This window comes from Camponotus floridanus, unplaced genomic scaffold (assembly GCF_003227725.1).
Source record: "Camponotus floridanus strain SB8 unplaced genomic scaffold, Cflo_v7.5 scaffold1, whole genome shotgun sequence".
Classification (NCBI taxonomy): Eukaryota; Metazoa; Arthropoda; class Insecta; order Hymenoptera; family Formicidae; genus Camponotus; species Camponotus floridanus.
The window spans coordinates 2,599,549-2,615,643 of NW_020229214.1; the positions used below are offsets into that span (position 1 = coordinate 2,599,549).

The 16,095-nt window shown below is 28.2% G+C and overlaps 1 protein-coding gene across 1 annotated transcript in view; it reads left to right on the forward strand.

The window, feature by feature from the left end:
• LOC105250458 (Kv channel-interacting protein 1) overlaps positions 1–14,112 on the forward strand; it is a 120,493-nt gene extending 106,381 nt beyond the window's left edge. The window contains exons 5-6 of the mRNA XM_025407936.1: positions 6,622–6,834; positions 13,138–14,112. Of these exons, the coding sequence (XP_025263721.1) occupies positions 6,622–6,834; positions 13,138–13,248 (324 nt within the window). The 3' untranslated portion in view covers positions 13,249–14,112. The remainder of the gene's footprint in view (positions 1–6,621; positions 6,835–13,137) is intronic.
• Positions 14,113–16,095: the final 1,983 nt, after the last annotated feature.

Below are 16,095 nucleotides of genomic sequence, written 5' to 3' on the forward strand. Positions count from 1 at the left end.
CGACAAAAATTGCTTAGCTGCAAACGTTACATGTAACGTAGTGTAAAATGCGTTGCGCTATTAGATTTGTATTATTAAAAAATGCGTATACATTGTGTGTAGAGTGTATGTATATATATGTGGAGAAATCTGCTTCAAGTGAAGGAGATAGAACGAGCATCACCGGAACTTTTAATTAACTGTGATATCGTTTCTCGCAAAGCTTTCTCTCTCTTTTTTAATACGACTCATTCTGCGGCGAGCTTTCCTTAGCCTTCCTATTTTCTGACGTTGCAACATTCTCCGCGGATATAGCGGTGCTTTAATCAGGTAGTCTTCATAAAATTTTAAAAACTAATTGCGATTCACGAATGTATTTACATTCTGCAGAATAAGAAATATTTTTAGAAGTATTATTAATTTTAATGCAAAAATAATGTTTTATCATAATGTACTTTGCTTGCTAATGACATCGTATATCATAATAAATGATCCACAGTGAAAATATAATTTAAAGCGAAAGGATTGAAAGCTTTTTTCGTTAATTAATTATGTTAATGTTTTCATGAAGCATTTTCGCATTATATATTAATATGGAATATATATATATATATATATATATATATATATAACATATGTCATCATATTATATTTAGTTTTATGTATATATAACATATATATACACATAAAACTAAATATAATATGATTCTTAAAAATACATGCTCTTCTTCTGTAAGAAAGTTAATTAAAAAACTATTTATAATTAATGAAAAGCGAAAGATTTCATTAATTCGCACGTTGGTTAAAATAATTATCATCCTTTTAGTTGTGTGAAATCATTTGCATGCTTTTTGATTACATGTGGATTTGTGCCAAGCAGTTGGAAAGCATTTTCGTGTAAAATGTTTGGTTGTCCGTCAAACACAATTCCATTTAAATTCATTAATATGAGAATTGAAAAATGTGAATGTGTGAAACATATTCGCAAATTATTTTTTTAATTTGTTATTTAAAAATTTAATTAAATATTGATTTTTAATGGTACAGAATAATATAATTGTTACAAAGAAAATTTCTATATTTTATTCAACACAGAGAAGCATATCACATGACAAGCACGTGAAACATGATATAGTTCTTATTCATTGATTATCAATTTAATTATCTGCTAATGAGAAGCTTACGTTTATGACGTAATTCACATAAATGAAAAACAATCAACGAATTTTATTATTTTTACGAATCGATTTATTTAAACATACGATAGTATATGTTATGTCAAACACATCCGATGTAACAAAACATTATCATATTATGCTTTAGAAATAAGTATTTTTATTTTTAAACAAAATTGAAAAAAATAATTTACTTATTAATTTATAAGTTTTTTTATTGAAATACAAATGTTTCTACAATATTTATTCTTTTAATTAGCCTAATTCCTCAGAATATTTCCAATGGTAATGTTCGATGTCTCTAAATAGCAAAAGTAAATCTTCGTTGTTAGTTAAACATCATCCAATTAGAAGTTTATTCTCGTACCATCAAATTTGTTGATTTTAAAACTGTGTAGAAATGTGATTGTAGTAGTGATTCATTATCTCGTTTTTAGGAGACTAAAGCTTTGTCTCAATAAAGATCATAAATTTTAAAGATGCTATCACAAATTGTATGATATCCACACACATATACACACAAATATTTTAATTATATCTATTAAATTTCTATGTTAAAAGTATTTATCGATATTTATGTCAATGCAAAAGTTAGCCACATATATTATATATGTTATATGTATTAATAATTAATTGTTTAGATGATTCTAAATATTGCGATTTCATAATATTTCCTAGCATAAAAATATATATGAAAAATAACAATAAAGAATATAAGCAAATATATTGCTAACTGAAATATTTGAGTAATAAGTCGGAACAATTTTATTATTTTGCAATTCAAATAATTTTGTTATCATTTTTTATTATTCTCTTAGCAGTTAGTCTCATTATAAATATGCTGATCTTTAGCAGATTTGATAAAAACTAGTTAAATTTTTATTTTACAAATTCTATAAAAAAACAAACAATATAATCTTGAAAATCTTGAAGATGTAAATTCTGAGAAACAACTTTATAGATTTTAAAAGTTAAATAAATATGTATTTGTATAATAACCATTGCAATAAGTTGAGCTCGTTGATTACATAATCCCCGAATAATTGAGTTGAGTTCTGCTCCCATTTCCTCATTCTCGATATAATCACGATGACCTGGATCAATAATCGATATTTATTGGAATGTTTCACTGTTTACTATTAACTGGCCAACCAAATATAAATGCGCATGTATATTTGTAAACTTCGATTTTCTACAATGATATTGTAATGGATAAAGCCATGCTCTAAACATATTATCTTTATGTTCTTACAAAAGTTGATATATGACATTCAGCTAATACTATACATATATCATAAAAAATAGTAATAGGAAAAAAATAATATGCATTATTTTCGATAATTGCCTACTATTATGTATAACTTATTACAGTTATAATATTTAAGAAATAATTAAATTAAAATAGATCTATAATATTTATATTAATTATTTGTATATATATATATATATATATATATATATATATATATGTAGATTAAAGGGAAATATAAATATGTATATATGCATTTATGTTTATGTGAGAAAATATAAAGAATGAAATTATAAATTTAGAAGTTTAGAAGAAAATAAAGATTAAATATGTGCAAGAATTTTTCTCGAGAAATGAAAAAAGTTACACGATAAATGTGTAAACACACAAAGCGGCACAAGACATGAAACTGTGGATTTTGTAAGTAAGATTAAGTGACGTCAAGTATAATCTATATGAAGGATCTAGACCTTCTAGGAGAATTTATACAGCATTTGGCAATTTCCAACTTCCCTTTAACTGCGTCATTTTTCAATATTTGAAAACAATACTTCATATTTCATAACTCAATTTCAAACTGTTTATCAAAAAAGAGAAAAATACGTATTTACTAGCAATAATAATTTTTTTTAACAACGTTGTTTTTAACCATGTTAACGATAAAAATTCTTATAGAAAATATTTTATTTTTATCTTTGAACAATATATTTCGTGCACTACTAAGGTTATTGTAATTTCATATCATAAAAAAAATTGAAATTCATAAAAATTTATTTTACTTAAAACATTTCTTATTTCAATTTGAATATATTGAATATATTATTATAAAATATGTTATTAATTTTCTCATAATATGTGTTAAATAAAAATTTAAATTTGTTATGTATTATTAATTATATTATTATAATATCAAAATATTATTAATTTTCTTATATCTCTCAAATAAACTTTTTAAATTTTTTAATTAGATCATACATTCATTAATACATTATAATACTGTTATTACTTAGGAATTTTTCATACTTAATGCATGATTTAAAAGACTATTATTATTATTATACTATTTTCCTATATTATTTTAAATTTTAAGTTATTTTACTTAAAACATCATTTAAAATAATGTTTTAAAGCAAGTTTTCTTGGTTCCTTTTTTATGTTTAATGTTCTTCTTCTTAATAATGGTACGATATATTTCTCTTTCTCTTTCTCTTTCTCTCTCTCTTTCTCTCAAAACGTACTGTTATTATATAAAATTATCTTGAAATATATTTTTTGCTATTTTGTAATCTTTATATATTTTACATATTTTATTTTTAATCTTAATGTATAATTTCTATCTTTCTTCTATCTTTTCATGGTTTTTATCTTATTTTTATATTCTATCTCAGCTGCAAACTCAATTACCTTTAGTAATTTAGTGTCTACCACCATTTTGTTCCCTCATCTCGCTGACTTTATTTTATTCTTCCTGATCGCTTAATACAATTTGCTAGGTCAACAGCTTTAGTGGACGCGCTTTTAAACTCAGAAACACCATTAACCGACCAAGGACAGTATATATCATTTTACAACTTATTTATAATAAAAAGAGTGATTAAATGTCTGAAATGTGTACCAAGAAATTTGAAATCTACACTCTATCTTTTCTAAGCATTTGATTGATTATTAAGTAAATAAATTGTAGAGAATTGAAGAGGAAGAAATTGAAGTATGAATGAAGAATACATACACGTGACGCTCAAAGTATTAAAGAAATTTTGCGGTTAATAAAATATTATTATTAGTAACAATTATATATTTTATTATATTTATGTATTATGATACAAAAGTAAAATAATTCAAAAATTCTTATTCAATTTTATATTTTATACTAAACGATCATGAAGTAATAACAACATAGCAAATATGAAAAGTTTGGACGATATTAGAAAAACAAAGATTAATGAAAAGAAAAAAATAGGAGACATACACATATATATGATACTCTCATCTTTCTTTAAAATTTTTGTTTTTACTAAGTCATACATTATACATGATGCACTTTTTTTCCTGTAATTTACATTAATTACATTAAATTATTATTTGATATTTTCTTGATAGAAGATATGTATTAAATTCTCCAATTTCAATATTTTCCAATTTACCCAAATATATAACTTCATCGAAATTATGTTGCATTTTATTGGAATTAAATCATATCAAATGCAATTAGCAAAATGACTTCTCCCATAAATAATCTATTTGGAAGAATTTTAAGAGAATACTACAACGAGTGAAATGATAAATGGAATAATATTATTTTATAATTTTTTATGATACCTTGTTATGATATTAAAATTAGTATTTAAATTAGTATTTTTATCGTGAGATTAATTAAAATTAAAAAAAACACACAAATACACTTAAATGTGATGAAATATAAAGACGTGCAGATATTTATTCAATCAACATATATTTTATTCAATCTATGTATGGACTTAAATTATATTGACGAGTGGACTTAAATTATTCCTTTCTTACGTTTGAGGTCCTTCTAGTCTATACTCAAATGTTTATATTTCCGATTACTTGCGAAAGGGTCGACTTCGAGGACGAATTGACGTGTCGGTCGAACGTTAGTTGTTGGCGAGCCGCGAGAAATGTATAACACACATAGAAGACGACAAGCACGATCAGAGAGATGATTACGCCTTGCGAGACTTATCGATTCATCCGCGATCTGTATTCTGTTTCTCAAATATATATTAATTCATAGAATAATCCTTTATTTCATTTTATTTTATTCTTAACACTACAGCCATTCCTTTTTTCATTTACCATTTATCTACTTCAGATAATTAGAAAATCCAACGAATTAATTGTACATTACAGACAAAAGTGTTAATGCCTTAGGCTCGCTATTATGTCTTATCATAGGTTATAAAAATCATTCTAATATTTGTATAAACAGTGCATTTTTCATTTTATAATAAATTTAAGTATATGTAACATAATATGAAATCATACGACTCTATTTTATTTTATAGTCATCGTATTTGAAATTCTAGACAAATTTTCAATAGTAATCATTATTCAAGAAATGAATACGAACATATCTCCAATTTTATTACTTGGAGTCTATTTAAATGTCTAATATATATCTATATCTCGTGCGATTCACAAACTTCTCGCATAGGGTTTCACGCTTATATGCGTACATATTAATATGTGGCCGGATTTCTACGTCGTAACTTAGCTGACTGATAGCATAATTTATCTCTTACGAGGCAACGCGTTACACGTTGTCGTCATTATTTGCTTAATCACCATGCACGATTAAATTTAACGCCCTTCTGTGTCTAAATTACTTTTGTGCGAGCGACCTATTTCTCTAAAAGCACTGTTTTTTATTGCGATGCCATTTTTTACATAAACAAGATTTGCATTGTCGCGATCTTAATAAATACAAGAATGAGTTCAATAATCAAACCAACGCCTTTATGTTTTTTCCTAATTTTATGTTTTACATACAATTTACAAAATAAGTATATATTTTTATTGCAACTTTGATTTTTTTAAGAATAATATTTTAGAACTTTATCAGAAATGCATTTGTGTTCTTTACAGAAATATTGTTGATTGTTTTGCGTAAATTTTTCATCTAATTTAAAAAACTCTATTTTGATAGAAAAAGATAAAAATAATTTTTTGATATACTTATCTAATACACAATTCACCAGTAATTTCAAATCAAAAGGAGTATGGGATATAACAATAGTAATAGCACACGTAACGATAAATGCGTGAAACAATCACATCTTCAGATCTTACCTAACATAACTTAGTAAGTTACGAATATACTAACCCACAGGACCACAAATCTCGTACGGTATGTACTCAAATTTGTACATTTCTAAGTTCGACGCTGCATCATAATTCAGCCAACGAACTTTACTGCCTGATATATCGTTCGCTATCAACATTATTCGCTCAATTAACATACGCAATTAAATGCAGTTCCAAGCTTTTTCGCACAAAAAATATAACAGAAAAACGGCGAAACAAGAGGATTCTAAAAATAAAAGTATATTTGTTGCGTTTAGGCAGTAGACAATATAAATAGACAATATAACGCAGCTCGAACATATCCTATAGAATACGAACATCATCATGCAATGTGAAAAATGTTCCACGGCAACGTTTATATTGTTATGATCAATAGTGATTTTTATGTTCCAGGATTTTGTTACAGGTTTGAGTATATTGTCCCGTGGTTCGATAGATGAAAAACTTCGTTGGACATTTTCACTTTACGATATCAACGGGGATGGCTGCATTACAAGGGAGGAAATGACAGATATTGTAACTGCCGTGTATGAGCTGATGGGAAAGTTTTCTGATCCTAATTTGGATCATGAAGGTGTACGCCAAAAAGTGGACCGTATGTTTCAGGTAAGAAAGTAAAAACAAATTTTTAAATCGCGCTCTCGTATGCAAAAGAAAGTTTTTTTAATTCCTTGTTTAATATGTAACTCGTTTAGTTATATCACTAGTAATTAGCAAAATCTTCTCTTGTCTAGAATTAATTTGACTTAAAAATAAGATCTTAAGATTAACTTTTAAATATAATCCATTTTATCTAGATAAAAGACTCGATCGTGAAAAGTAATCGAGTGAAAAGAATTCATTCGGGGCATGGAGTAAGCGAAACATTTAATGAATGAGTTTTGTATCTCGTGCGATAGCTGTCAATAATTCGTTCACTTCAATGAAAGAAAACGAGCGTCTGCAGAAAGTGTATCAGCAAGACAGGAACAAGCCTTTCTTTTTAGAACTTGTCACATTGTTAGCTGCGGATGACAATGCCCGCAATGCACTCGTTCTCTTCACCTATCTCCATCGCTACAGGCGAAAAAAGGAGCAACCCATTTTACAGAGACAATTTGCGCAGATGACATATCTTCTATCTGCCCGATACAAGCCACACGCTTCGTCAATCCTATGACGAATGAAGTTCAAAGAGCATTTTTAGAACGTGATATTGTGTTGAAAATCGATTTTCGCGTAAAAGAAACTATTAAAATAGCTGTTTCGTATATACCTATATGGTAACATTCAGGATAAACATTATTCAGTTTAAACAAATAGATTAGTACTTAAATAGATTATGAAGGACATAATTCTCATTTTATTTATATTTTATTTATATTAAAATTTAAAAAAATGCAGAATTAGACTTTGATTTAGCGAAAATAAAGCTTTAGCAATACAAAATGATAACATAAGTAAGTTAAACTAATCTCACTTATCACATGAAATTAACAAATGCTCTTTTGCATCATTCAATTACACTATCGGAAGATACGACATTTTAGGTCGGAAGCTTGTTTCGTAATCTACTACCGGTGGGCACGTTAAGCTGCCACTAGATTCTCATATTCGATTCTGTGTAGCCACAGTTAGATACGTTGATGTGCTTCCTACGCTCTCGCTGACGTTGAAAGGAACGCAAATTCAACGGTAAAGACAACGCGACCAGAAAGGGTAAACGCCTTGTTTAGGGCTGCTGCTTTTGAGACACACCGATACACGTGTGCACATCGTGGTCGCATGCGCGGCGGTCGCGAGAGTATAAGAGAGATAGGATTAGTACAACACGCGGAGTTCTAACTCGGAGAACCACAGTGTATGCGCACACCTTATGTTCACATGTATATGTACGGATAGTTTAAATTCTAATTGCTTGTGGTTTCAGTTCCTCAAAGGCCTCTCACGAGCTTTTCTCAAGGAACTACGTTAACTTCTCAATCTAACTTGCAGCCTCCGTGTGCTGACATATATTATATAATAAACATGATATTTAGATTTTAATTACTCTCCTGGCAAAACCATTAATCTTTTTGTTTGAAATATAGCACGGCACCATTAGCAGAATGAATATAAAAAAAGACTTTGTGTTTCTGTGTAATTAATGATTATAAACAAAGAGGTCATGAGATTTTCATTTAAATAAACTTCAAAGTTGTACAAGAAAAGATCTATCATTACTTTATTTAATTATAATATTAAAAATCGAAGGAGATATTACACGGTCTAATTAAAATTTTACTAAATCAATGTATTAATCTATCGTTATCGAAATCCACGAAACGATTCAATAATAGTAAGACCACTCAACACCGCTTGCCATCCAATTAAATGTTATTCCTGAGCACCTGCCGATATTCTATAGTCAAGTCCTTTGATCTACCTGATATAATTCGTTAGTCAGTTTGCAATCAACTCTGTGATTCACTGTAAATCGAAACGTCCGCAAACAAGAAACTATTCAAATTTCTATGCGCAGATGTTACTTGGCGGTTAAACTTTATTGTCATGATATCAATACCATCTGTGCTACGCGAATGATGGTAGCAATGGGATGCTACCTCCTGATGCTGCACACGTGCAGAATATTGATGATTGAATCGAATATGATTTGAACATTTTAAATCGATTAAAAATGCGCAAATATAAATACGAATTTCATTAATACATATGGAACGAATAATATTTCTCGCTGGAAATACATTAATTTACATTGCATATATATATATATATATATATATATATATATACTATTTCCCGTAAATTGTTAGCCTGTAGCAATACTTCATTTTGTGTAAACGAAGAGACGAGATATTGCGCATACAACCTAGATGTGCGTTGGATATTCAAAGTTTCTTTTTACGAATATTACGATTTAGAAACGTAAATAAATCGATTTAAAACTCTCGAGAAATTTAAAAATTGCGGTGCAAGACAAAATAGCTTGTTCAAGTCATTTTTCATCTTCTTGTTTCATGTTATGAGTATTTCGAAGTTCTACTGCGTATTTCGTCGAAAAAAAGATCTATGGGCCAAAAAGCCCATTCATTATAATATGAAAAATGTAAAAAATAGTATATAAAACTAAAATGATGAAAAAGATTACGTCACGTAAAATAGAAATAAAAAAATTAATATATAAAATGAGAAAAGTTTTATTTCGTCATTGCATATGCAATGTTTAGATACTTTCAACTTATAGCAAATGCGATTTGTAGATGAAATCACAAGAGAGATTCACAATATGTGCTTTAAAAATAAATGGAAAAATAAATGAACCAAATATTTATCATATATCTCGCGTTATTGATTTCAAGTTTTTATTAATGATTGATGAAGTGCTCATATTGCAGATATCGTATTCATGAATTTATCATTTATGATAATCCATCGTTTTATTAAATTAGTTATCATTAGTTTTTTTAGTCATTTGATTTATTAAATAATAAAATTTTTTTGCATTGTGTATCTTATGCCTTAATGTGCTTACAATTTTTGTTTTAAATTCTTTTTTCCTTTCTAGTTTGCTTCTCGGTTTTATTTTCTACACATTTATCTATCATTTTAATGAAGCATCGTTTCAATCAGCCAGCTAACGCAGATGAATAAATAAAGAATCTAAGTGTGCATTAATTACATAACTTATCGCATTTACATTTAATAATGTGACGGGTTTTCTTAAATTCTATTCTTGTAAAAACAGTATAAAAAAAGCTATGTACTTTCGTAATCATATAATGATTTAAGAATAAGAGTGCTAAAATTGTGTGACATATGATTTATATAATAAAATATATTTTTAATTATCTTAAGAATTGATTTTATCTTTAATATAAATTTATACACAAATACTGTGTTTATATATAAAATTATAGAGTTCAAAGAATATTATAAAAGATAAATTACATTTTTAATTTTTTGAAATGATAATTTAAGAGTTTTTCTTATAAATCTTATCTCTTTTTATGCAAAATAGATATTAATATAGTAATTAATACTTAATAAACTTCTTACACGATAACTAAAATGTACGATATATCTGTCTTTGTGGTCTTTAAGCTTTTATGAGGTCTTTTCAACACTATTAAAGGTAACTTCGAATCATGAATACAAGCGAATGAAAAATGGACCAGTGGACACTTTCTAACTGCAGCACAATGGCATTAAATGCTTACGAAGATTATCAATACGCTCGTAAAAAAGTAGTGAAAGAACAGTTTCTGTTCTACGTGGTTTTGCGTAGGATTCCATCAGTATACTTTTTAGATAACTTTTTAAAATTTAGCAAATATAATTATATGCAATTGTTGGACAAATCTAGATCAACTATTAATACACTATTACTTTGTACATTTAAAATATTTAAATTTGTTGTCATTATTATATAATTGTAATATCTAATAACGTTTATATTAATAAATGTAAAAAAATTGTTATGAAAAATTTTTTAGAACTTTTCAATTTGTTAATAGATCTTACATATCAATTTATATTTATTTCTTATTATATTTTCATATGTAAATGTGTTTTAATTCTCTTTCTTCCTCTCTTTTTTTCTTTACAAAAGACATTACGTTTTGTAATACAATAAAATAACAATCGCTATCCATTTTCAATTTTTCGCAACACTTCTTTGTTATATGGACATTTCTGTTTCGATTAAATCATTGCTAATTAATCACGAGGAAAGAGGTAACGAGCATCGCGGAATATCTGCGTTATTCGTAGCACTAATTAAAAACGAGCTTCATTCGAGTTGCATTCGCTCCAGATCACGATTAAATCCATTCCATTGTTTCTGGAAACTGCGCATCTAGCTTGCTAGCACTTTCCATTCTAGGAAAATGAGCTGTTTTGCCAATTTTTACTAATAGTATTGAATTGTTTTCATGTTACATCACGCGCAAACAAAATATAAAAATTAATACATACATATATATATATATATATATATATATATATATATATATACAAAATGCAAAACATATATAAAATATTTTATAAAAATATATAAGAAAATATCTAAATACATTATAAAAATTTACTAGGTTAATGACAAGATCATTTAATAAATAAAAAATGAAAAATTGCTGATAGAATTGATTCATTAGAAATTATTGAGAGAATTGCTGAACATTAGTCATTTATATTTGCAATCGCTTGTACATAATATCGAATTGTACATATAACGAATATTTTCTTCAAAATACAAGAGATAAAATCAAATTTATTTCGACATTATTTCATGCATTATTATTAAAATATTAATATTATTTTTATATTAAAATAATAAACAATTTTATTATCGATTTTCTTCCAAATTTATCCAATATCTTATATATTTACGGTAATTATTTCTGACTATAGCATAACTATAAATACATAACAACGATAATGTTAACCACAACATATAATAAATTGTGGTCTGAATTAATCCAACGTGATGTATACAGCAGCAGATTCCAGCCCCGCATACATTGATCTTTGTATTTCGCAATGTGAGAGCAGTAATAATTTTGCGATTCGCACCTGCCGATGACCGATTTACTACTGTGCAATCTAAATGTTCATACATGCACACAACACGACATGGAATGTCGGCGGCTTCAACTTTCGATCATGATTATTCTGTAAATTAACTCGTTCTAATAGATTGCCATGAATCGAAGATAATTAACATTTGGTAGTGACTGCATTTCTGTTCGAATTTATTTGAATGAATATGAAACCTACCATATCGCAAACGATTGTATATTCACTCGTATAATTATTTGTGATGTATTGTATTAATGATAAAAAATATAACAATTTTTTAAAGAATAAATATTAAATTTTTAAACTAATTATATTGATGTTAATGAAATAAAATAAAATAATATTAAGCTAATAAATTAGTTATATATACTACAAAAACAACAATGTTATAATAAATAATATATACAATAAAGAGGGGAAGAGAGAGAGAGAGAGAGAGAGAGAGAGAGAGAGAGAGAGAGAGAGAGAGAGAGAGAGAGAGAGAGAGAAGTTGAAGCGTGACGCAGTAGAAACAGACTTCCAGTAGTCGTTCGTGGTTGATCAGTTCTACTTTAAGTAACGCATATATACGTATACATCGACGTACTATCGCAGAAACGCAGAAGTGTGAAAAGACATGCGCTTTTTCTTTTCCTTCATAATATACCGTCTTAGGTCAGTAGTGGTCTTCCAATCTAGGTCAACGTGACGCTTTTTTTCTGAGTTTAAGCTTCATGGTAATTCTAGTCATTCATAGTTCAGTCAATCATGTTAAAGTTGCTAGATATGAGGTTCCATGTATCCGCAGCTGTGACGTGAAACAAAAAGAGATTTACGGAGAGGATTTTAATACTTTCTCTCTCCTCTATAGAAAGTTCACATAATACCATTATAACATTTTACATAATATCAACTTTTTGACACAATAATTCATTATAGTTATGGCATTGAATATTAAGATGGTTTATAGTTGTATCGTAAAACAATGCAGATTTAATATTATATTTTTATAAATACGTTATATTTTGTTATATATAAAAGCTGTTGATAAATTATTTATTCGGTTTTTACAAAAAAAATAAAATATGTCTTTATGATATTCTACTAGAGCTTAATCGTTAAAAAAAAGGATATGGCGGATAAATTATATATAACATGACATATAAAATTACATATAACGTTTTATTAATATAAATATGTGAACTTATTAGTATATATTATCCGATTAATAGAATTCTTTTTAATCTCTCTAATTAAATATTACTTAGAAATACTTAGTAACATCTATCAACAAAACAATTATTATTATGTGAATTTTTAATAAATATTATAATGAAAAAGCTTTCAAATATAAATGGACTTTACTTGTTCTAGAAAATGGATGGCAATAGGGACGGTGTAGTGACGTTATCCGAGTTCTTAGAGGCTTGTCGAGCAGATCCGGACATCTCGACCAGTATGGCAGCTCTGGACACTGCCTTCTGACACTCACAGCGTCCGCGATACACACCATGGACCTGAAGGGATCACTCGATTAAGAAATAAATCGCTCAATGTTGTACCTTAACTCCCTGGACCAGAGGAAAGAGATTTCTCAAGGTGTGTCCCGTCGTCTTGAAACGACTGATATGCAATTTCTCAAAATCGATTGTTTCGAGAGACGACATTGCGTCACTTTGCGCATACTAGTTCAAAAATGTACTCAGTAAAATCTCTAGATATGCAAGAAGAAAGAGTTGTTATTGAGAAAAATAGGGAAAGAAGAGCATAAATAAATGGAGTATTAAAGCTTGAATTTTATGACTTGAATATAACAAATATAATTGTTTTGTGATAGGAGTAAAAACTAAGCGAATATTTGATCGGCGTGCTGTTTGACAGGTAGAATGTTTGTACGATTAAATATCAGAGTCCGCAAATATATAAGAAAATAAATAAAATAGAGATTGAAGTGTCGAAGTAATGAGCAAATTGTAACGATATTAAAATAACTATGGTATTTTGCTTGAAACTTGTTTAGAAAATGATGAAATTGTATACAAATAGCACGATAACTTTTACAAAAAGAATGTATGTAATGAGCCTTCCCAATAGCTCTCAAGTGTCGGCAAAGTGGTGTGTAACAATTTCATAAAGCTTTAGTCAGTATAAGGGATTAGCGAATAAATGAGAAAAGCGGTTCTTTGTATTGTGTGAACATTGCATCGTAAATCGTAAACGCGCAAAATGTCAGAATTTATTTTAAAGATTTATGCACACCGTTACTCGCACTTTTATCTTTCCGATATTTATTTTTATTACGGAAAGTTTTAATTCAGATTGCTATCATTGATCTTTATGTACATTACTCATGAATATAGATAAACATATTATATATATATATATATACACATCTATAAAAAAATATAAATAGAATTATATGATATTATATGTATTTTTAATATTAACATATCTGAATTAAAGTTTTTCGTATTAATGTTATGTTGTTTATATATACTTTTTAATATTTAATTTTAAACAACAAATACATTGATTGAAACTGATTAGAAATTATATTTTCGAGTTACATTTAAATACTATGATGATAAAAAAACAGAAGTATATATTCAGTCATATTTTAGACAATTATAATAAATATATAAATGCTCGTAATTTTCGTACAATTTTTAACAACAGCATGTAAGTTTTGCGTGCATATATAACTACAACACAAAGAACGAAGTTAAATGTGAGAGCGTCAACTCATATGAATGAGATATATAAAATTTATCGTGAATCCCGTCATACAGCTGGACATGTCAAGCGGGATTTGTTGTTTCTAGTGCGTAAGCATGTAGATGGTAAGCGATATCAAAATATTTATTTTTGTGACAGGTAAGCGTATATTATTGTTGTAAGATTCTAGATCGTAAAGACTGCGTGCTGCTAAAGAGAGAGAAGCGAGTTTAACGAAAAATGAAAGGTGAAAGAAATATATGGATTGAAAGCAAAGAGCCTCTCTCTATCGATCTGACATTCGAGTGATCTGTTGCCGAATATACGCGAAGTGTACGTTTCATTATAATTATCCAACGACTCGTGGAGACTGGACCAAGGCTTCCGCGATGGGCGAAGAAGATTTACTTGAGCGAAATATATTTAATCATTTTCTATCACTGCCTACTTCTGGTTAACTATAAATAAGGAGGAATGGACAAGCGAACGAAACGAGAATCTCCGATGTATTTCGAGATTAACGAATCTGATCAAAATTGTTGATGTTAGATTGGAAAATGAAAAATGTAAGTTATTTATTTTAGATATATATACAAATATATATCCTTTCGTTACGAGTGCGTTTCTTGTAAAATACTCGAGATAGCAAATCGCGAATCGATATTTGAATATTCCTCCGATCTAGAGAGTAATGCGGTACGGCGACTAACTTTTTCAACAACAAAGCTGACACAACTCCAACTCACGCGATGCATCAATACGACGAGCGTTGAGAGGTAATAAAAGCGAATGCTAATAATAAAGTTAGTGAAGAAACGAAAAGATAGATTGTATACACGATGGAATTACAGGCGTAAAGATTTCTTCGATTTTTAGCAGCGCCTATTCATAGAGCATAAGACTTACATGTAAATTGAGATAAACATCGAATGTTGTCTCATATCAACTCGATCACTACCGCATGTCTTTGAAGTTACGTAAGTAAGTGTATAAAAGACAGAAATGGGGTAATTGTGTCGTATAGATAATTTCGAATTAACCGGACATTAGTTTTAGATATGAGAAGGGAAAGAAGCAAGTACTCTTACCCCACGATGGTTAATCGGAGATAAGCTAGATTTAATATGTTGTGAGCTTTTTTATGCGCCGCAATTAGTTTTAGAATAATCTTATTATTTTTTAACGCAAAACTAGACTGACGATAAAACTGGAATATTATTAAGTTCACAAAGTGTAAAAAGGGAGCACATGCAAGATAGTAATTAATAAGGGAAGACAAAAGTTAGTATTTCTTATTTCGGATGTAAGTTATTATGCCTTAACGCCACCGTGTGTTTAATCCACCCTATCTTAATCATATCTGTGCTTGGATACTTTCTCTCTGCTAAAAACACATATATTTCTCTGTAGCCTCACTACTTCTTGTCACTCTAACTTGTCAATCTAAGATAGTTTCTATTGTACATTAGAATGCTGAACTGCATGTTATCTTCTTTCGCAAACATCGAGTTATCTAAAAAAAATATTATAAAATTTTAGTGACATAAGTTCGATCATGATTTATTAAAAAATTATGAGAAAGTTTATTTCAAGTCTTGCTGCATAATATAAATTACT